We start from the raw sequence: 24,236 nt of genomic DNA, 5'->3' as shown, positions 1-24,236 counted from the left end.
CATGTAGTAAGCCCATCAAGGTGGTACTTCCCGCCGCAAGATCCCAGAAACACAAGCAAGTTCCACAAAATAAAAAAAAAAAAAAAAACACCAAAAAACCACTCAAAAGCTAAATGGTGCTCTGCCTTTTGTTCTTTTGACACTTTTCTATACTTTACTCTCGCAGCAACAGTTTAGGAGTCGCTCGGGTCTACAAGAAATATTAAGAGTAAATATCCCCCCAAGGTAACGTTTCCTTCCTTTCAAAAGGGGAACAGAGAATCCAGGTCAAAAGTTCCAGGCGTTATCCCTTTGCGATGGGAGCCAGGGCCCGGACAGCCCACGCCGTGCCGCTTCCCGGGGCGCTGCCTCCGATGCTCCCTCCGGGCGGCCGAGGCGCCCACCTGCTCCGAGCGGCTGCAGCGCCTCCGCGACCCCACAACTTCCGAGGGGCCCCGAGGGCAGCACCGCCCCCCGCCCAGCCCGGAGGGCTCCTGTAAAACTCTCACCACCCTCGGTGGGCGAGGGAGCTTCGGGGAGCGGCTGCCTCAAGAGGAGCCTCCCCTCACGGCATCCCTTACCTAAGAGGAGCAGCTTCACTTCCCTGGCCGCCTTCTCGCCGTCCTCCCGCAGGTTCCTGTCGATCATCTTGCTCCTCTCCACCGCCGCCTTGTCCTCGGCGCTCAGCGTGCAGCCCATCTTGGCGAGGGGCTGTTTGGCTCCGCCGCGAGAAAGTGAAGCGGGGAGCGGCGGGGCTCGGCGGCGGGGAGGCGCTGAGGAGGGAGAGGGAGCGAGTGCTCCCCGCTCGCTCTCTCCTTCCTTCCCCCGCTCCCTCACCTGGGGCGCAGCGGCGTCGCGGGTACGGCGCGCCGGGCTCGGCTCACGGCCAAGAGGGGAGGCAGCGAGCCTGGAGGGGCGTGGGGAGGCTCGGCCGGGGCAGCGCGGAGCGGGGAGAGCGGGGCTGCGGACGGGCGGACCGAGGCCTCGCACCGGGGCCGCCGCTCCCGCCGCCGGCCCTGAGGCTGCTGCGCGCGCGGCACCGCCCCCGCCCCGCCGGAGGCGCGCGACCGCGCGCGCACCGCCCACGCCGGGAGGGGAGCGAGAGAGAGAGAGAGAGAGAGGAGGGGCGCGCGTGCACGGCGGGAAGAGCGGCGGGCGCGGCCGCGCGTGCGCACGGCGATGCCCAGGCGTTTTGGGGCGGGGGGCGGGATGGGGGAGAGCGCAGCGGGAGCGGAACGGGGCTGGGAGCGGGGACACAGCGGGAGCGGAACAGGAACGGGGCTGGAAGTGGAAGCACAGTGGGAGCGGAACGCGAACGGGGCTACAAGTGGAAGCACAGCGGGAGCGGAACGGGGCTGGAAGCGGCGCGGCCCGTGACGCCCCCGCGCGGGAGCCCCAGGCATTTCCCTGGGAGGGGCTCGCATTTAAACTGCTCGCGCGCGGGAGGTTCCATTGCTCGGCGGGGCGGGGGAGCGCCGGGCCGGGCTGGGCTGTGCCAGTGGGGTACTCCGGGGGGGGGTGCCGGAGCAGAGCTCCTCGTCCCCCTGTCCCGCCCTGTCCCCCTGTCCCGCCCTGTCCCCCTGTCCCGCTGTTTCCGCTGCGGGAACCCGGGGAAGCCTCTCGGCGTGCAGCCCCGCCGCCGCTGGGGGCTGGCGGTCGGCCCTCAGGAGGGGCAGTAGTAGGGCTGACTCTTACCTGGGCTGATCTGTCAACTGTACTTTACCTCACGAACCCAAAGCCAAAAGAACCTTCCCACCTCACGACTCAGAGCTGCTCATCCCGCTCTCTTTTCTGATGGACTTCCCTTCATCCGTGTATATAAGTGTTTAAATGGGGGAGGAGGTGCCAGGACCCTGGAGCAGGGCTGTTCCCGGTGGCACCAAGCAGTAGGACGAGAGCTAACAGGGAAATTGGTGCACACATAGTTCCAGCTAAACGTGTGAGAGAGCTTCACTGTGCAGTGGCCGAGCACTGGGACAGGTTGCCCAGGGGGGCTGTGGAGCCTTTCCCGCTGGAGATACTCCAATAATTTGGATGCAATCCCGGGCCATGTGCTCTGGGATGGCCCTGCTGGAGCAGGGAGGTTGGCACAGATGCCCCACTATGGTCCCCTCCGACCTGACCCACTCTTTCCCTGCCCTATCTCAGAGCCCTGGCATGGGGCTGTCTGCACATCTGTGAGCTGTCAGAGGCTGTTTTGTGACTTGTTTTGCAGTTTATTATAAAAGCCCTAAGGAAACTATGCAATGTTTACAAGTCTTTCCCCAGCATGCACATGTTGCACTTGGATTGCAAAAGAGAGATCCCGTTACCCGATAATAGGATCACAGAACAAATGGGGTTGGAGGGACCTCGGGATAATCCAGCTGAGCTGCAGTGTGACTGGGACCCACAACCCCATATGGTCAGCGCTGATAGGGTGAAGCACTGATTGCACTGAAATTTGTGGATAGAACTGTGCACAACTGATAAAACTTTGTGAATCTCAGGAAAAACTTCAGTCAAAACGTAAGGCGCAAAAGCCTACAAGGCAAATCTGTTAAATTAAAATTCATCTTTCTAGTGAGTCCTTAGGATTTTTTTGTTTCTATAGAATCTCAAGAACTTCTGCCCCCAGAATGTGCTCAAAAAGAGCAGCACTTTACAGCACAGAAGGTGTTTTAGCATTAGAGTGCAAAGACTTTAGGTCAGACTCAGCTATTACTATACTTGTCAAATTAAAAAGATGTTTTTCCTGTAATACTCAATGGAAAAGTGTATCAAATGTTTTACTTTGATTGGATGTGTTGGTTTTTCTTCTTTGCAGGGATCAACTATAACTTGGATATTTTTCACATCTTCTGATTGGTAGGCATGCTCTCAGCCCTAGCAAAGGATGGTACAGAATTCTTTCTTAAAGAAACCCCAAAGTACATTGGTTCTCAAGACTTTGTAAGACCTCTGACATTTTATTTGGCCATCTTCATTGTCCTGCTGCTATGGAGAATGCCAGGGCACCTGAGAGGAGTTTGTTGCTTCTCTGCCCTCCTGAGTTGTTCAGGTGCTTAGTTTATTTTGTGTTTTCTATGACAGGCTTCCACCCTGGTACTGTGTGGGATAAAAACTTTTACAAAATAGCTCATCTCACATATGGAAGCCTAGTCTTGTTTTAGGGTTCCTGGCCTCTCCTGTGGTAGAGGGAGCAATGTCAACTGCTGCTCAGGAAAGAACAGAGTCACTGGAGATGAAAATTAATAAGCTTAGGGATACTTTTCTGATTTGGAAATCAAGGCTAAAGAATGATTTCTGAGATAAACAACACGTGGTTAGGGTATTTGTAAGTGAAAGTACAGATTAAGGGATAAGAAAGTTGCAAACAGAGATTATGGTAGGTGGAAATAATGTGATAATAAGAGTGGCAGATGTTACAGAAATGGAGATATTACAAGTAGGACACCTCAACTTTGCATGGATTTTGTTTCATTTAATCATGTGCATAGAGCATACATTTCTATGCTTTTGGCCTAGAGTATTTGTGAGGGTGTTCTCTCTGCCCTTTTTTCCCTTTAACACTGTCACTACATTCATTGGCAAAAAGCATGAAACAGACCCAAGTTCCTTTTCTTTTTATCACCCTGTATCTGGAAAACAGAACTGGATAGTATCTCCTCTTTTGCACATATAGCTTAGTCTTAAAGATTGACTTCTTAGTTCTATTTAACCCAAGCCCACTTTATTTCATAATTAGGACTTTTCTACTACCTTTTCCTATTACAACCCTGTGGATAAATTGTGCCTGGTTGTACATGGACAATATTACAAAAACCAGGGCAACTCCTGAGCATTCTAATGTGCATTCCTTTAAAAATTTGAAGCCAGTTGGTATCAATTTTTAATTTTTCAGAAGTGGAAGTACTACATGGCACAGGTTCACTAATATTATTTCCTTGTGCAGTCTTCTTTGAAACTATAAGAGATCTTTTCAACAGTGTTCAGCAATGTCAGTTGTTTAGTTCTACTTATGCAATGATGGTGCAGGGGATAAATTATTGTATTCTAGTGTTACTTCACACGCATAGCAGCTCTCAGGATCATGGAATGACAGAAACTCTTTTTACAGTGCCCAAGAGGGCTGAGGAGTGATTGTGCTAACTCTGTTGTGGCCAGGAAACTCCCAATATTCAGAACAAAGGTTGTCAGTGCAGTGCTTTGTAATAAATAATGTCTTAGATGGTGTTGTGGAGCAGTGTAGGCCTGAGTCACTACCTGGAGCTACCACAGATCTGAACCTGATGTCTGAAAGTATTTTCTTCTTAGATAAAATAATCTACTCCATAGTGAGAGAAACTATAGTTAAGTGGATAAATGCAGCCTGTATTTGGACAGTACACCAATGGTCCCTATGTGTTATTCCAAAACACAGGGAATGTGTGAGCTCTAACTGATGGATCAGCATTGCCTCACAGCAGTATGGTTATGTGAGACTGTGTATTTCATCCCTGCAGTTAGAACTGTACAGCTTTTTCTTTCTTCTAACAAGTTGGGAGATTGCTCAGGAGCTGTGTGTTTCATGGCCTCATTCCTGAGAGGCGATTATTTCAAGAGATTTTGTTGTTTTGCTTGGTTTAACAACAAATAGCTGTTGTTTGATATGACCTCCTTTTGAGTCTGCATCACCAGCTCCTGGGCTCATTTTTCTGTAAGATTATCTTTAGCTGCTTGCTGCATGGGCTTAATAGATAAATTTCTTGTGTTTGGTATGGAATGCACAGTGTTTTATGGGGATAATGATCAGCCTTCAGCCTTCTATTTTGCTGTTTTTCAGATTTTAATTTAAATTATCTGATTTAATCATCCTTTGCTCTTGTCTTTAACCAGACACAGTACACAAAAACATATGAGAAATTGAATACAGCTGTTACAAAAGAAATAGAGGAAAGTGGGCAAGAATTTGAATTTCTTTCTTTGAAAAAATAAATAGAGCAAGGTAAAATGCTTTCTGAATAAAGCATGCAACTATATGCATAATTATATCTCAATACCTGAACTACAATATTTTTTACTTAAGTTATTTAATTTCTTTTTGTGCTGAGAAAATAAAATGTTCCCAAAGTGTGATTCAAGGTATCTTCTTCCATAGTGCTCATTCCAACCCTTCTGCCATGGGCAGGGACATCTTCCACTAGGCCAGGCTGCTCAAAGCCCCATCCAGCCTGACCCTGAACGCTTCCAGGGATGGGCATCCACAGCTTCCCTGGGCATGTTGTTCCTGTGCCTCACCACCCTCACAGTAAAGAATTTCTTCCTGACATCTAATCTAAACCTACTGTCTGTCAGCTGGAATCCATTCACCCTTGTCCTGTCACTGCATGCTCTTGAGGAAAGTCCCTCTCTGTCTTCCTTGCAGGCTCCCTTCAGGTACTGAGTCCACAATGAGCTCACCCCAAAGCCTTTTCTTTTCCAGGCTTAACAAACCCAGTTCTCAACCTTTCCTCGTAGGAGCAGTGCTCCATCTATCCAATCAACTTGGTATCCCTCTGAAATTGTGCAGGGGAGCCCAGACCTGGATGCAGTGCTCACCATGGGGCAGAATCCCCTCCTGACCTGCTGCCTATGGTCCAGATGCTGCCAGGACACAGCTGGCTTTCAGAATCTAAAACAACAGCTCTATTACACCATTTGAAACTTAAACAGATGAGAAAATAATTAAACAGCAAATACAAATCCTCCATGTGAATTAAATGTCAAAGACCCCTGTGCCCCATTGCAGAGTCTTCTGGCAAAGTGCTTGTAGTCCACCTTCTCTCAGCCTTTCCTCAGAAGCAGTGCTCCATCTATCCAATCAACTTGGTATCCCTCTGAAATTGATCCAACAGGTCCCTTGGTCTCCCTGTGCTGGGGACCCCAGACCTGGATGCAGATTCTCAGGTCAGAATCCCCTCCTGTCCTGCTCCCCACGGTGCTCCAGATGATACCCAGGACACAGCTGGCTTTCTGAATCTGAAACAACAGCTCTATTACACCATTTGAAACTTAAACAGATGAGAAAATAATTAAACAGCAAATACAAACCCTCCACGTGAATTAAATGTCAAAGACCCCTGTGCCCCATTGCTGAGTCTTCTGGCAAAGTGCTTGTACCTTCAAGAACCTCTGGATTACACTCTATGCATACACAACGCTGATTCTTCTCTCACGTTACTGTGATTAATTAATGGATAGTGGATACTTTAGATATTAATTAGCTAGGATAATGTCCCTGTTCAGCAATGTCACTAATGACAGGGCAGAGCTCATGCAACACCTCTGTGAAGGGCCTTTCTGACTAAGAGATTTTATACGCTTAATTCAATATGAAATTTTTCTTGGAACCGCAAAACAAGTTTGGCTTTAAAATTTCCCGACACTGCAGATGAGCAACACTGAATTGATTAAGCTGTAGCTCAGTAGCACGCTAACATCTAAAGTGTGCTTGTTAGTATGGATGCAAATAATTATTGTCAGCACCTTGGAAGATTCCAAGGTGTATATTGAGTGCAGGAGGTGCTGCTGGCAGAGAGAGGAGATATGTGCTGTGTATGCCAGCGAGTGCTGTGCACACCCTAGTGCTCACTGTTGCCTTGAAATAAACAGTGAGAATTCTGTTAATTTTAATGAAGGCAGTGTAATTACGATGATGTGGGAAGAAAATCAGCTTTGTGTATGCACACTGTGTAATGCAGAGGTCCTTGGAGGTGAACTGCGTGTGTTTTGCTAGGAGGAGGCTGAGAATGGGGAAGAGGGGAATTTGACACTTCATTCGTTTTATGTTAATCTTTCCAAGAGACCAGGTTCCTAATGAATTGTGCAAATATCTAAGTTGATGATTTCATTGTTCAAAGCACTGTAGTTAGGTTCTCTCCTAGAGTATAATAGAACCAGGGGTAAATGCTCAGCAAAGGAGATTTCTTTTTGTGCAGTTGGCATGTTTTTGAAATAGTGTCATGTTAGATTTAATTCTGAGTAGTTACAGCAGAAGAAGCTACATAACCTACTGTCTCTTCTACCCCTGACCTGAAAATAAACTAATCATGGTACAGATTTCATAGGATAAATAAACAAAGGAAAAACTCATTGAAAAAATGAACATTTTATTAATGAAGATTGTATTAATCTATAAGAGAAAGACACACACACACACACACACTGATAGACATTTGTTTCCAGAGTGCTAAAAGTCCAGCAAAAAATCCAGAATTAAAATTTCAGAACATAATGTCTTTAGTACATCCATAGCAGAAATGGATTATACATAAATTAAACCACAAAAAATCATGTAAACCTGTAATATTATGAAATACATGGCTTTTTGGGATGCAATCTGGGTAGTTATGTTATGTTTTGTTCGTTTGTTTGTATTAGTAAATTGAAATGATTTCCCAGTTAACTTGAAACACCACTGAAACACTAAATGTTGTATTTTTAAATGTTATTGCATGTTAATAAAAATTGGATACATAAACATGTACATTCATGTGCAATTGTCACACCAGCAAAAATTAAAATTATAAAGTGGAAATCAATTAACTCCTGTAGACTCTTTTTTATAGTGCCTGTATCAATTTTGAATTGTAGGAGGTAAACATCATCATATATAAGCAAAACTATAAACCAGTATAATATTTCCTGTTACAATGCTAAGTCTTCATAAATTGGTGTCTTTTGAAATGACTTTACAATGATGTATATTTATTCAAGATTCATAAAAGTACAATAAATGAAACGATTGCATAAGAAGTTACACTAAATGAGAAATTCAGGAAAATTGCTGCAGGAATGGTCAATTTTTATCTCACATAAGCCCAACATAAATATAAGACAATAAAGCAACTTTTTGACTGTCATATCTAAGTGTCTTCACACATGCTCTGAAAGGTAGTTCATATCAGTAGATACCTTGAATAGTTGGTTTTACTGCATATGAAAATATTACTTATTATAATAAATTAATTCTATAATGTATTAATACAAGCATATAATTCCAGTTATAGTATAAATCCAGCAATGATTTTGCTGACAACGCATATTAACAAACCAAAGAATAGGACTGATTATTTACAGAAATTCAGAGTTTTTCAATAATTGCAATGTTAAAATAATTTGTAGGTAAAGTGTATTGATTGAAAGGAGTAGATTTTGGCCATGTTATCCAATAAATATTATTTGTTTAGTTTCAAATGAAAGTTGAACAATATTTACGTGGAAATGAGAAGTACTTTTTTAATACATAGTCCTTTTTATTTTTGCAACTCTTTTTGTGTGGGCTATGGCAGTAGTCTTTCCATTTTAGAATGCTGAACAACTGTGAGTGCTGATTTATAAATACCAAGTAAAATAACTTTTGAATATTTATCAAAGTGGATTTGTCCTTCTTTCTAGGCACAATGACAGAGACTCTAATACTAGACCTTGGGATTTTTGTTTTATAACTCTAAAAGATTCTCCTGATTACAAAAGATGAAGAAGAAACAAAGTGCTGAAGCTGCCTGCCTTCTTCCGTGATTGTTGTGGAGCAGAGGCATGAAGCTGGTCTGAAGGAAGGCCTTTGCTGTGGTTTTGTGTTTATATGTTTGCTGAATCTTCAAAATGTTCCTCTTCATTCTCAGGTCCCAGATTCAGTCCAGAGTTGTACTTACACCTATAGATTCTTTTACTCTCAGCTTGTAATTACCTCTGAATTCTGCAGCTTTTGAAGAAGGGCTTGTGTATCCCAAATTTTTCTTTTTTCCTTAGCTACACCAGTTAATCTAAATAAACCAATAAGCCTTAGTTTTAGGCACTTTATTAAAAGTAATGAAGCTTGTGGTTCTGGGTACACTGGAGTCAATGGAAATGTGACTATTACTATTACTTTATGTCAATTACTGTATGTAAATACAGCAGAATTTCTCTTTTGGAGCTGCTCAAGTGCTTCAAGTTACACATGTGTTTAAGTGCATTCCTGATCTACAGCCAGACTCCTCAGCATCTTTCGAAATTGTTTTGTAGTTAAAAAAATTATGCTGACACTGTGTTGCAAAAACATTGTTTTTACTGGGTGAATGAAAAAGGTTACTATACTTTTCATCTAAAATCTGATCCTAAGTTTTTTGGTAGGAAAGATACAATTCAAGTTTAGAACTTGAAATAGGAGCATCTAAGTTTATTTCCATTCAAAATGTTGTGGTTTTGTTGACTGGGTAATTTTCTCATTTAATTTTCCTTAAATGGCCTAAAAAAGGCAGAACACTTCATGTCATCAGAAAAACCTAGATAAATATTCAGGGTATTCTCTAATGCAGTGACACGACTGGTTACATCTTGTTTATTTATGTGAAAGTAATAATTTCTCAGAGCAAAGCAGGTATGAGCCTTATTGCAGGAAATAGCGGTTTTGAATGTAACTTCCTTTGTCTTGCAAACAGGAACACATAAACCCAGCACATATTTGGTTATATTCCAGTGCCCCTTTGTTTGTTTTGCCATTTGCTTTGCTTTTATTTAAATTAGTAGAAGTTGCCTGGGTAATGTTTTTCATTTTATTGTTTGTTTACATGTCCAATGTCCTTAAAGCTTGTTGAAGCCTTTTTTTTCTCAAGTAGAATGTAGTTCACTTTTCTCATATCTATGCAGAATACAGAAAATCAATGGTTACAAAGTTATTAATTTTTAATTTTTATTGTGAATTGGGTACTATTATGATGTTCAGTTGAATAATACATTATGTCTAATGGTGCCTGGGATTATAAATTACATTTTGAACATAATATTTGCTTTGAAAGCTAAGCAGTTTTGCCTTGGAGTACTCTGTTTATCTGTTTAAATCTCGCCCTTCCACCCCCACAAAAAATCCTACATGTGCCAGAAGAGGATCCTGAAAGAAGGTTTTCTTTTCTTGAGTAAAGTTTGTACAGTCAATTGTGTGAACAAAATAAAATCAAGAACACAAACAGTGGTTTTTTTATAAAAGTGCAAAGGTGAAACTGTCATGACATCTATTTGTAAAAAGCCATGAAAATATGTTCAGAATTTTTTTGTCTTAAAAATATTATTACTAAAAACAAAAAGTAATGCTTTAGCTAAACACTGTCAACATTATTAATACCAAATCCCAGGTCTACTGTAAGGAAAGATGACCACTATCATCAATATCTGTAAGACTTGCTTGTAGCTTTGCATTACACTATGTTGGAGACAGTGGTAAAAGAAGCTAGAAATAAAAATTCTGTGTAACAAAATAGATTCTTCTCTCCAGTGTGCAAAAATAATTCTTCCTGGTCTGTCACAAGATCACCTGATTGAATAATCTGGCAAACTACACAGTTTACTCCATCATGTTGAGTTCTGGCTAGTACATTTAGGATTTGTTCCCAAGAAAATAGATGCTGTTGTCAGGCTTCTCTCACGAGGGATATTTGGAAGATCCAGATATTTCCCTGGCTGAGCAGAACTATGAAACTGAGTTGTGAGCCTCTGCTGCAAGAATTTGGAGAACCCAGATTAAGAAAACTATGTATTGATAAAACTGTCTAAGGGAACAAAAACAGGAAATGTTTTTAGATGAGAAAGAACTATCAGGAATTTAAACAGGAAAGGCTGAGTACTGTTTGTTACTGGAGAATGCTGATGCTGTGTGCAGAATGACCATTGCCCTGACTATGAGAGCTTTGACAGACACTCTGTCCAAGGATAGGCAGTCCAGATCAGCAAAGTTGCTCACAAGGTGCTTCACTGATTACAAAAGCTTAAAATGGGATTAGAGTCAAGGGAGTCAGGCATCCAACTATCCCCTAAATTAGCAGGATCAAGCTGCAAACAAGAATTATGACCAGAAGAAAGATCTTGGGCATGTTATAAAAGCACAGTGTTGCAGCTGAGGTCAGAGGAGTCAGAAGCAAACTGAGGGGACCAGACAAGCAGTGAGCTCCAGCTGGAACTGAGTGTTTGAGTGGGAGAGAGCAATCCAGAGCTGGTCACAGATGGAGATACAAGCAGGTGCAGTGCTGGCACTCAGAATGGTTTGTCCTCTGCAGGCCAGAGAGCCTTGGAGAGCAGGAGGAGGGCTCAGTGCCACCATGGCAGGCGCTCTGTGGTGGCAGCGCAGAGCTGCCCTGCCCGAGGCTGTCGCAGGCCCACCTGGACCAGGGGCTCACAAGCCCACTCATCCCTTGTGGGCCCCGAAACTGGCTGGCTGAGACAGCTGTGCAGGGCTCAGTGCTTCCTCTGATGATGGATCAGGATGGTTCTGCCAATGAATAGCTGCAGTTCTCAGGTTTCGGTTCCCACAGCTCACAGCAGCCTTCCTGGAGTGAAGGGCTGGGGCAGAGATCTGGTTTCCCAACAGACCTCAAGAACAGTCTTAGAGTGAAAGTTTCCCCCCAGAACAGTCTTAGAGTGAAAGCAAATCAGTGCTGTAGGAAGTGAGCAAAAGAGTTTGGAATCCATAAAACTGCATTTTTACCAAAAAATCCAAAACAACCAAACAAAAAAATCAAACCACAAACAACCCCCAACACCCACCTTGCAATCTCCCCCTCGACCCTCAAATCATTCTCAGAAGTTCTAAACTGACTTATTTGGTAGGTTTCCTTCATATTAAATAAGCCTTCTCACTCACTGATCTATGCATCCTCTTTTTATTGGAGCAAAATAAGAGTAAGTCCAGCTCAACTCTTAGTTTTGCAAGACAAAGTTGGCATGAGTCTGTGCTATTCCATTTCTTTTCCATTTCTGAAGTATTTTCAATTAATGTATAAAGAATAGGTCTCTACAAGCATCTGTTCCTACAAAACCAGATCTGATGTTATTGTATTATCAATTTTAAAAGCAGCAATGAGATTATACATATAGAAAAATTATTTAAAAAAAAATATGGTAATAACATTGCAATAGTGCTGCTAAGATATCCCCTACTCTACAGTAGGCTGGTCAATGTGACCAAAAATAACAGAAAACCGATACAAAATTAACTTCTTTATGAAGTAAAATGTAGGAACAAAAGCAATTCCAATTGATATGTTACTGAATTTTGTTTTCCATAACTGAATCTTTTTAGTTTTGTGATGAAAATGTCTAAGGTTTTGACTAAATATTCCACAACATTCAGACTTCAAATGCAGCAAAATGCTTTTTCCATGATTCAGACCTCCAAGGGATTGCAGAGAAGTGAGCTGGCAGATTTTTAAAATGCATGTGAAATTTTGTGTCTTTATATAGGTATGCATTTCTGTTGTTTGCGACATATATGTAAATAGTTTGTCCAGATTTTCATGGATGGATGGAATTTGTAGAAGGGTTCTGCAGAAAGCAGGACTCATTTCTGTTCTGTTCAACATAGTGTATGTTAACTTCAAATTAGTTATCATACCATATCTGATAAAATGTGCAGATGACACACAGGCCAACAAAACATTGAGTAATGATGAGGGTAAAGCACTTATTTGCAGGATCCTAAAATTCTTGTTCTGCCGGGCCCTGGGAAGGGGGGGGTAAAATTTATATAGGTAAACAAAGAGTAAGTGTATGAAGGGGCAGTTTTATCTTTCCTTGAGGTTTTAATGAGACCAATATTGAAGTACTACTTGGAGAACTAATGTCGATGCACTGAAAAAAAAAAGGAAATTGAAAGTCTACAGTATAAATCACCATTTAAATGCCCAGGGATAATTCTCTAATAAAAAGGATGAGGAATATGAGCAGCAGCAGAAGGAACTGGCTGCCCTGTATCTGGCAGCAGTTTGGACAGGCTCTCAGAAGGTGTCACACATCCAAGTGGTACCAGGGAACAGGCAGGGATGGATGGGAAGTGGCTGCCTCATGCCAGGCAGGGCACTGAGGAGACCACTGAAGCTTTCTTAATGACAATTTAAGGGTCAGTGAAAGATGGAATATTAAACTAGATAATCCACTTTTTATACTTCCTTAATGTCAGTATGCCGATAAATAATAAGTAAAATAATTTAGGAATAAACTGTAACAAATCTCTGATTAGAAATTGCTTCAATATGATCTTGCAAAAGAAGGATCCTCCAAATGAAGCCAATTCTCAAAGTGGTTGTCCCTTAGTTAAAATAGAGTTGTCTGACTTGCCACAGAGAGCTGTGATACAGAATTCTGTAATTTGAATAAAAGGAACCTTTTAGTTCATTCTGAAACATGGTGGAGATACCTGGCAACTTTGATGTTCCTTTGAACTCCCTTTTAGCTCATTGCTAGCCAAATGGCTGCTGGGCCTTGCAGATACAGTTCAAAGCCTGATTTATGTTACTGATTAAAAATAATGTAAAAGTCTCTGGAAAAAAGGAAGTCTGGGCACATAATAATGCAGTATAGGGCTATCCACCAGCTTTACTGAGCCGTTTACTGGATCTGGCTGCTGAGTTTTGGTTCTTACTTACTAGTTTCAGGTCTTGGTGAATGGCAGGAAAAAGAAGTTGTTGCTGGCACAAAAAACCCACTTTGGCAGTGTTGTTATTGTGCAGAGTGTTCCAACTCCTCAGTTTCTCATCTGATACCTAAACAGGACAGGGTATGTAACAATATATGTGACAGTGGGAAGAGCAGAGAAAGTGCTTTCCTGTTGTGCCATCATGGGTGAAGCTGTGATGTGTGACTTGCCTGTGGTGGTGACAGGCACAGGTGGCACTGTCACCAGCCCTGCCAGGGAGCTGGCTTTGCCCAGGAGTGCCCACACTGTGCAGTGCAGGAGCAGGACAAGTTCTGAGCTAAGGGGGCTGTGAAAGGAGAGCACTGCAGTATTGTTCTGCAGGGAGGGCTCTCAGGGCCGGGCAGTGCTGCCATACCTGGGCCCCTGGCCCCTCTGGCCCCTCAGCACGGTTTGAGATGTCTGTGTGACCTGGACACCCTCTGCTAGTGTGCACAAACAGTGATGAATGCTCATGGTGTGCCCTATTTAAGGCCATATGACAGCAAACAAGGCAGATTTCAGGGATGAGGAACTACAAAGGCGTCATAGAACCATGGCCTTTTTCTTAGGAATAGGTGTTCTGCAGTACTGCCTTGGCCACAGCAGCCTAGCCCAAACATAAATGCTATTTTTCACACCAAACTTTTTAATTTTAACTTCCTCTTTATGTATGTGTATATATTGTTTATTCACAAGCATGTCACAGCTTCCAGTGGGTTGAAGCAGGCAGTGTGGTATCTCTATTCATACATTTCTGCTTTTTAATAGGATCTATTCAGAGCAAGACAAAAGGCTGATTGAATGCTGGGAGAAATTTTGTATCGTAGAGTCATTTAAATGTGAACTAGGACATTCTCTGGAAAATTACATAAAAATGGCTAGTGACCCTGTGTACAATACTTGCTTTCAACATTATCCAAAGCCAAGACAGCCTTTTGACAGTTACATAATGCAGATGGGTCATGATCAGCCAACTCAGAAATGTTCAGCATTGTGCAAAATGAGAATCACATTTGACGAAGTTGAAGCAAAAAAAAAGGACAAAAATCCTTTCATTTTCAGTATGCTGATTAATTTTCTAATTTATAATATCCACATTCAGAAATATTTAGAATCATAGCATCATTAAGACTGAAAAGACACCCAAGATCATTGAGTCCAACTTTTGAAATTTTATTTGTTTATTGTTTGACATCTAAATACTGGTAGAAAGACTGATAAAGGCTCAAAACATAAAATCTGGGAGGTCTTCAACACACCTGTTTGCAAAAACATCTGCAAAATATTGTAAATGGCTCGTGAAGCTACAGATGAGGGATCATATCTACTATTGATCTCCATGAATCACATATATTTTGATTTAGGAAATTTCCTCTGACTCTAAAATAGCCATAGACTGATTTAGTTACAGAACTGATTTCCAGAATTCACAAATCCAAATAATTTAGCTCACTGCTAAATCTTCTTGCCACCCCTGGTTTTTTTCCTGCTTTCTTCACTGGAAAAAATTATGCTTAGGACTTTGACTTAATGCTTGTTTGCTCTTTCTTATGCCAAAACAGTAATTCTACAGAAAAATATTAACAAAATATCTGAAAAACTGCACTTGCATCAGTAAACACCACATAGCAGCAGTGTCAGTTTTCTCCCAGTGGAGAAAATAAGGTCTTAAACTACATAGAATTGTGGTGTTTCAGTGTATGTCATTTGTACTCTGTAAGCCAAAGGCTTTACATAGAGATACAGATATATAGATATTTAGATATGAATATATAAATAAAATTAACTACAGCAAAAAGTTTTATAGGTATATATATGCATTTTCTGCAGGGATATTATAGCACAAGCTTCTTTGATATTTCTGCTAATATTTTTTCCCTGTAGCCTGAAGAGAAATCTGTTGATGCTGAAGGATAATTTATGGTCTTCCTTTGCATTCTCTCTTTCTCTTCCAGGATGAGACTGTTAGTTACTTACATGCAGCAATTGTAGTATTATCTCAAATTAGTTATACTTTTGTGGCATTCCTTCCTTGAGAATAGCTGGCTCTTAATGTAGCCCAGTAAGTATTCCAAAATACTGTAATGGACAATCAGGTAAGAACACATCAACATGGCAACCTTTTTTAGCTGAGACTACTAAATGGTTTGTTTATACAAACTGGTGCTGCAAGTATTAGAATCTTGATTTTGTGTGACTAAAGACAATATTTTATTATTCACTCTGGCCTATTTTCCCCTCCTTAAACCTTCTTTTAGTCACAAAACTACTTTATAGAAGTGAAGAAGTGAATTATAAATAGTTGCAGTGAAAACAAGATTTCCTTATCTGCCTTTAGGTTTCTGATTTTAATATGTATAAACTGAGTTAGGGTGGTGAATTTTATCAAGAAGTGGTGTTTTTACGTTAAATCATAAAAAAAGGCCTTTACTCCCTGTCATGCAGTCATCTAGCTAGTTTGGACTGCTCCTGCTTTTTGGAAAGATGTGTGCTGTCGATCTGGAACAAGTATAAAAAGGCTGAATGTAAGGAAAGTGAAAATTAAATTTGATTCAGAACAACACTGAACACTGAAGAAGTTTTGTTTAATACAAAATGTTTTTGTAGCTTGAGTTGTCAATCAGTGCTTCTTACCACTATGATTGTCCTGAATTTGATACAAATTAGTGTCTTGAGGCTGTTTTTGTTTTGAAGCAGTGCATCATCTCTGCATTTCACTGTGGAGTCAGGGCAATAGCAAGCACAAATTCAGGCTGAGTGAAAAATGGATTGGGAGCAGTCCTGAGGAGGAGGTGCTGATGAAGCCATGACATGCCTGACATGACCCACAATGTGCTTTTGGAGCCCAGAATTCCAGCTGTGTCCTGGGCTGCATCCAAAGCAGCGTGGGCAGCAGGGAGAGGGGGGGATCCTGCCCCTCTGCTCTGTTCTTGTGAGACCCCACTGGAGTTCTGTGTCCTGGTCTGGAGTTTCCATATAGAAAGGACATGGACGTGCTGGAGCAAGCCTGGAGTAGGGCACAAAGGGGTTCAGAGGGCTGGAGCACCTTTCCTATGGAGCAGACTGAGAGAGGTGGGGTCATTCAGACTGGAGAAGAGAGGTCTCTGGGGAGACCTTTTTGCAGTCTTTCAGTTGCTAAAGGGAGCTACAAAAAAGCCTACAAGAGATATTTACAAAGGGCATGGGAACAAGATTAAGGGGACTATAGTGCTTTACAACAGAAGGGATATGAAAATCTTATTTAGACTTTTATCTTGATCCCGATGAACTTAAAAGTAAGAGAATTGCAGAGAACTTCTGATAATGCTCTTGCTGCACAGAGTATTTAATAGTGGCCGTCATCTACTTCAAGTCAAAGCAAAAGTACAGACTTATAAATATTTAATCCTTTTCATTTCACTTGGATGAATTAATCTGTCTAAGTACAGTGTTTAATAACACAGTACCCTTTGCTGTATTTCTCAAAAGCAGATATTAAAATGCTGCCTGAACTCACTTTGGGTCATTAAACTCCATTTAAATTTTCGCTGTGGTTCTTCACAGTTGAAAATGTTATACTTCACTAACCTCTTTGGGGGCTCAGCTTGATTTTTCCATATTAAATGTAGCTAACTTTTTAATCAATTTTCTGCCAGCCCTTTTTGACTTTGCTGCTCCACTCCATATTATTACATGTAAAACTGCCCACCCCTAGTGTAGTATTGTTACATAAAGTTTCGTAAAAGCTCATGCTAGACAGGAAACTAACCAAGGCAGAGCCTAAAGCCCACTGTGTTCCAAAGAACCATCCACACTTATTCAATCTATAAGTAATAATACAAAATACAAAACACCTGGCGACAGAGATGTCATTTTTCTGTTCCAGCTCATGCCTAGCAACATTTCAATCAATGGTAATTGTGTATAATACTCAGTTCTTTGTAGTACTCTCTAAATATAGGTTGCCATTTCTGTTAATACACAAAGATTGTTTCAACATGGAAGCAGAACCTTGGATGAAGCAGAAACAGAACATCCAATCACTTGGATGATGTTCTTAACATACCAATGTTTTTGGGTTTTTTTTTCTCACACGTATGGGCTGAGTTGTGAAGGAAGGAATAGTATCAAGGAAATAGATATATACTAACTGTTTTCAGCTGTGGAGAGAAAGTAAACTTTCTTGATATTCACAATAGGGATTTGTTATAAAAAACACATAAAAAATTAGAAAATATATAGTAAAGGCTTATGGGAGAAAGGGTCCTTGTGCACCTGTTATCTAGAGAATTTAACAAAGTTATTTCCCCCCATACCATGGGAAGGAAAATCTATAAAGGCCTCTTAAGACATATAGTGTAAATGTAAAATTGCATAAGGAAAGCAGCCTGATGGGAACACAGTATCATTAAATTTATATTGATTATAAAATGTGAGCAAAGTCAATGTTAAAGTCAGTCAAGATAAATGAGAATTTGCAAATGGTTGATGAAACATGAATATGGAAAAGAAAATAATGCACACAGTGATGATGTCCAAAAGTGTCAGAAGTGCTGTGTTCCCTGCTGTTTGCACTGCTGAAAGCATTAAAATAACACCTTGCATCTCAGATCACAATTACCAGGCTTCTTCTTTTGCTTTTGTGCTGAGGAGAAGAGAGAGATTGCTATGGAGACAATATATAGCTAATAGCTGGAGGGTAGGTGGAATAAATTCAATAAATAAACAGTCACAGCTGAAAAGAAGGAACGAGGGATGACAACCAAGTCTGACAAAAAGCTTCTGATTTTGTATTGAAAATTTGAAAAGGATGTAGAAATCAAATGCTGTCACTAAAAGCTGATAAAGCCATTGAATCAACCTGAGAAAAACATCAGGGATTGATCCAGTGTTCAAAATGAGAAGCTAGCAGAGAATCATAGGACCTTTTGCTAAACTCTACAGCTGTTTCTATGCCTTTGAATGGGCCATTTATATTATTACATTCTCTGAACATCAGATTACTATGAAATCCCTTTGGGTTTTCAGTCGGGGCATTGTGTGGACACTTGCTCTCTCTATTTAGCCAGTTCATTTCTTCCTGTGCTCTTAGAACCAGCATAAAGCTGGGCTGGTATGACAGCCCAGGGATACAATCAAACAATCTTACAAATCACCTGCTAATCTTAAAAAGCAATTATATGCCTGAGAAAGGTCATTAAATAATGCATAATATGGCAGGTGACAGAGTCACATTAATGGAAACACTTAACACTGTTACCATGGTTAGTGTGGAAAACATGCCCAAAAGGGGCTGGTGCTTTTCACTGCCACTATTGATTCCAGAAAACCTCATTAGTTCTGCTTCTCAATTAATTATGAAATACTGGAGAAATGCCTGTCATTGTTCTCCTGTCAATTAGAATTAAATATAACAAAAGCTTAATCTGCTTTTTGTTTCTGTATTTCTGCCCTGTATAGAGCTCCTACCCACAGTGTATTATTTACTGTTGATCAACAAAAATATTTAATGGTGGGAAAGAAAAGCTCTGACTGCAGACTCAACCTTCCAGTTGACTTTCTGGGTACCTGGTCTGGCTTCACATCTTTCATTGCACAGCCAGATCATAAATATTTTTCCTTCAGCGACTTTTACCTCTTTCAATCAGATGTTTTTCAATCATTATCTTGTGCAGTTTTATGTTGCCTTTCCTCGGATTCACAGCCTGGTTCTGGTTCTTTCACTGGCCACATCTCACATCTTAGGAAAGGAGAAGGGTCATTTTGGTAGGCAGGAAGAGAAGGATGGAAAGGTTGAAGAGTTGTTGAAGTTGTTTTCCTAGAGCCTCCAATTCTCCACATCTCTTCTGTCCCAGTTATTCACCCAAACTGTAACTAATCAGGATGACAACTTTGTTAATTTTTGGTGTTATTTGTAAGAAATTAGCTTTGCACTTTTTATTAGCACAAAGATGGAGTTCTCAGAGTTCGTTTGAGTTTCTCATTACTCCTATGTAAAATAATACAAATCTTAATAATTTGCAAATACATCTGACAGACCTATGGTTAGCAGATTGTGTTCGGCTCATTTTTCTCCCTGTCATCACCCAGTATCCTTCTAATCAAACGTGGCTGGCAGTGACCTGTAGCAGTGGAGAAGCTGATATGCACTGACTTTTGCTCCTCCTATTGCAGATGCAATAACCTGCTGCAAAGAAAATGTACTGACTGCTGAGGGCAGAAATAGGCTGAGATGGCTGGATCCAGTAAGTACTACTAACCAAGGAAAGTGGTGAGCCTTTTGCTTCGTTTGCTGTCATAATTGGTGGAAGTGGGTGTGTGGGGTTGAAGGAGGAAATAGGAGGGAGCCTGGACTCATACTGCTAGCACATTTTAATTTTAATGCAAAAGGTATCAGGAGGAGCTATGTTGCTCAAAATGTCTTTTACAATGTGTCGGTATGTCGTGGATGTGAACACGCATTGTAGAATTTTTTACATAGAGAAATAAAAAGAATCCTCAAATTCTTCCAGTACAATGAAAGCTAGATGTGCTCAGTTCAGTGAACACTGATGTGCAGCAGTGCTCCTACTGTTCTCTGACCTATCTCAGCCTGCACTTTCCATCTCTCTCACCTCTACACCTGGCTGGCACTACAGACACAGCAGCAGCACACGGCTTTTTACCTGCCCTGTGCTTGGTACCTGTAGGAGCACAGGCACAGCACCCTGGAGCTGGCCACAGGTTTACTTTGCTTTTGGCTCAGGTGTGTTCACAGTGCAGGCTGACATCTGTGCTGCCATAGTGGTTAAAGGTGTCTCCAAACTCCCCTCCCATGACTAATGGGTCAAGGCATTTTTTTCTTCTCATTTAGCTGTCTAGAAATGATGCATCTAATCCAAGCTATTTGTCTTGTCACTGTTACCTGGATTTAAGCAGTGTGAAAGAGAGACTTCTGAAAGACATTTTGTCTCCTATTGTGTTCAATCATTTGGGGATTAGATGAGTCACTCCTCAGATTTATCAGACCCTTTACAGTGATTACAAAGGAAACCTGTATGACTAACCTAGATTGTGACACTTTTCAGATGTTAAAGCTTGAACACAGGAATTCCACCTGACCTGAATGGCAGGGAGATTGGTTGAAGTATTTCAGTGAAGGAAGCTGAAATATAGGGCAGCATTGATGGTAACAAGAAAAACAGTAGAAGTACTAAAAGAATAGATCCACATATCTTGTAGTAAAGTATTGTAAATGAGTTTGCAGTGCAATGAAGCTTTGTTACAAAATGCCATACTACGTACCCCAAAAGTGTGGTATAATCATGTGCATGTTAAAACTTTTGTGTTTCCACTGAAAAAAAGACCCTCCAAGTTAATTAATTTTATTGTTAATTATTATTTATCAGCAATTTTAAGTATTGTTGATAATTAAAATTTTAATTAATTAAAGTGTAAATATATTTTGTAGTTTTTATATGCACTGGTAGTGTTTGACAATATTTTAATGGAGTTGAGCTATGGAATGTCTAGGCACAGCAGCTGTGTGAGCAAATTATCAACTTTACAAATAAACAGAATTCCACTAAGCACAGCAAAACTGATTTATGCCAACTGTGATTTTGAAACTTTGTATTTTGATGGAAAGCTTTGAAAAAAATAATTCCATTATTTAGAAGGTGTAAAGAGAAATCTGAAAACAGAAATAATTGCTCCATTTAACTGTCCAAGATGAAACACAATTGCATCTTTTCTTCTTTTGTGCATTCTTATTTATAGCACACAGTAAACAAACAGCATATTGTGTAGCTTTGAATAGTGGCTGACACTACTTCAAATAGATGATCTTGACAGCATGCCCAAAGAAATGTTTCAGCTTTAGAGCCTAAAAAATGTGGGTTTTTTTCTGTGAACTAGGTGCTCATATAGATACATCTTTTAAATTAGGAACAAAGAGTTTATTTTGCTGTGGGTGCATTTTTCAAGCTCGTGGTCCTACAGGGAGGACAAGGAGATCTCAGAGAAATGAGTGGAGTGCTGGTTGAACCTCACTGCTCATCTGAAATAGCAGGAAAACTGTTCATACAGCTGGAGTGGCTGACTCAGGGCCGTGTTTTCATCCCCAGCATCAGCTGCCAGGGCTGAGAGCAGGAGGCATCACCCAGTCCCCAGAGTCTCCAGGTGAGGCTGTGTGAGCCCCTGGGTCTGCACCAGCACGGTGGCAACGTGCACACTGCAGCTGCAGGGTGAGCACAGACCAGGCTCTGGGGCTGGCATGAATGCACCTGAGCATATGTGTCTGTGAGTTCAGGGTCTATCAACTCCAAAAGAAAACTGTGCAATAAAATACATTCAGGAAGCCTGATTGTATCAGGCTCTGGATATTTTATATATATGTATACACATATAAAGTTTCTGTCATGTTTATATGTTTGTACCAAATGTGTGAGAGGCACCTAGTTTGAAATGCTACTGACAGTAGAGTGAAATATTGAGGACTGCTGGACTTCTCTTTCTCATGTGTTATTTTACAAGTCACTGACTTCCTCTGCTGCCCAGGGAGATGGTGGAGTTGTTGTCTCTGGAGGTATTTAAAAAAAGACTGGATGTGGCACTCAGTGCCATGGTTTCGTTGATAAGGTGGTGTTAACTTGGACTTGATCTCAAAGGTCTTTTCCAACCCAGTCATTTCTGTGATTCTGTGAAATGTTAAATAGTTTTGTCAAATAAATCACGTTTGTCAAGCTCTATTAAAACAACATTTGCTCAAAGCAATTCTGATTAGTACAGAAGTGTGTGAACAGACCAAATTCTTCTGACCGTTTTCATCCCAAGTTCATCGGAGTTAACATTGATTCTCTTGGTAATATTCCCCTTCAGTAACAGGGACAAGGAATGCAAACACTGCGTTGAAAAAGGCTGCAGCTCAGTCATCTTCACAGAAACCAGGTGAGCAAGGTGTGGCCTGGAAGGTGCGTTGGGTTTACAGTAAACTGACAGGACCAACAACAGGCTCTGCTCGTGACCTTGGACACACCAGCAGCTGCCAGAGCTTGTGGTTCCCATCGGTTTTGTAAGGAATGCTGAGCCTGTGATATGTCTAAGTATAAATTTGACTTATTTTAAATAAGTAAATACTCACTCCTGTCAGAACGCCTAATTAAAAATAACTGTGAAACGGTGCAATGTGAGACAGTCTGACATTCCAATTTTTGAAAGCATTCAACTGTTTAATAAAACACTAAGGAGCAATATTTTAACGTACAATGTTACATTAGCTGTATACATTTAGTTATTAACACAAGTATATCTATTAAAATGATTTGTTGTGATAATTCAGACTATGAGTCACTTTCAGACACATGGGAAGTCTGTACTAACTTATGAGCTGTTTGAAGGGCAACCAAGTTGTCCATTACTGTGCTGAAGCATTGTGGCACATACAAAATGCAGCACAGCCTAAAGGAGAAGCTTTTAAGCTGCAGTTAGCTAGTTACTTCTGGCTTCAGTTCCACTACATACTGGATTTGTGATTTCAGGATTCTTTCTCACTGTTTGACCAGCTCTGTTTTGTCACAAAACCTGCCTATGGCTGCTCTCATCCTGACAGCTCCAGTTTTGGCAGCAAGAGTTGGAACATTTCCACCTCTGAGGCTCTGGTGACCACTGGCAGCTAAATCAGACCTGGGTCCTATAAGCCTGCTCTGATAGAGAGCTAAAACTCAGACAACTTCTAAAATCACCCAGTGATAATCATGATGCATTACATGAGACACTGAATTGCCCAGAATGCACCACAGACACTGTTCTTTGTCATTAACATAATTTCAGTATAACACACGTGTGTTCTTCTGGCAATAAGAGGTCAGGCCATGTCAGGTCAGACGAATGAAACCTGAATTTTCAGCCTTTGTGAAGATATGGTCTGATTTGGATTGCAGGAATCAAAAAATATTAGGCCAAATTGTAAGTTGGTTTTTTTTTTTTTAGAAAGGTCAGTATTTTATTTCATTCAAATTTTTATGTTCCAGGCATTTTTGGAAAACAGGTTTTTATTCAGTATGCCCACTCAAGAGAGAACAGACTTTCCATTAGCATGTCCTAATTAAGAAGGTTTTCCAGTAGATTACAAATGGGACTTTTTAGCTGAATTATGTACAATATTATTGACTGATTCAGCTCTGCATCTGCCAGTGCAAGTCTTTATTGCACTCTCATTCCCTTGATTTTCTGTAATGTGAGTACTCTGCAAATAACAGCAGTCCCTTTGTTCCTGGGAGGGAACGGACCTGCCTGGGGCTTGTTGAGTTTGTCAATGTTTGGGTTGTTTTTCCAGAAACACACTGGTCTGAACATACTGGCAAGTGTGGCAAATCGGATGAAAATGACTTACCCACCCTACACAATCATGGAACCTCTCTTCATCTTCTTGGAAACGCTTTTGGGTGTATAATGAACTGTTAACCCTACAATGATTGTATTTCTGCAGAAATAATGTGCATTTATCAAGCCAGAAGCTGAATGTTACTCATCTGGGTCCTGTCCTCTGACGTTTTTTCAAAAGACCAAACATGGTTCTTGTTTCTCTTCTGTGCAAATGTATATTTAAGCTTTGGAGTTACAAAATGTAGGAATTATAAGAAAAGAAAAAAATAAACCAAACAGAAAAAAACTTGTTGGGTGTTACTTTTAGATTCATTAATATTTTGTTCAAAATGTTTTGCCCAGAAAAGCTGCAGCTGCCCCATCCCTGGAAGAGTTCAAGGAGAGGTTGGATGGAGTTCTGAGCAACCTGGTCTAGTGGAAGGTGTCCCTGCCCATGGCAGGGGGTTTGGAACTAGATGGTCTTTAAGGTCCATTTTAACTAAAACCATTC

The 24,236-nt window shown here is 41.1% G+C and overlaps 1 protein-coding gene across 2 annotated transcripts in view; it reads right to left on the bottom strand.

Annotated features, from left to right (window-relative positions):
- GNAI1 (G protein subunit alpha i1) overlaps positions 1–915 on the bottom strand; it is a 33,859-nt gene extending 32,944 nt beyond the window's left edge. The window contains exon 1 of one of the 2 annotated variants that reach the window (XM_063155605.1): positions 561–915. In XM_063155605.1, the coding sequence (XP_063011675.1) occupies positions 561–678 (118 nt within the window). In that variant the 5' untranslated portion in view covers positions 679–915. The remainder of the gene's footprint in view (positions 1–560) is intronic. The other variant, XM_063155604.1, reaches the window with a different exon arrangement.
- Positions 916–24,236: the final 23,321 nt, after the last annotated feature.

The sequence above is a fragment of the Melospiza melodia genome, chromosome 4 (genome assembly GCF_035770615.1).
Source record: "Melospiza melodia melodia isolate bMelMel2 chromosome 4, bMelMel2.pri, whole genome shotgun sequence".
Lineage (NCBI taxonomy): Eukaryota > Metazoa > Chordata > Aves > Passeriformes > Passerellidae > Melospiza > Melospiza melodia.
Note: the sequence above shows the minus strand (reverse complement) of the source record. Positions and strands in the feature narration are given on the sequence as shown.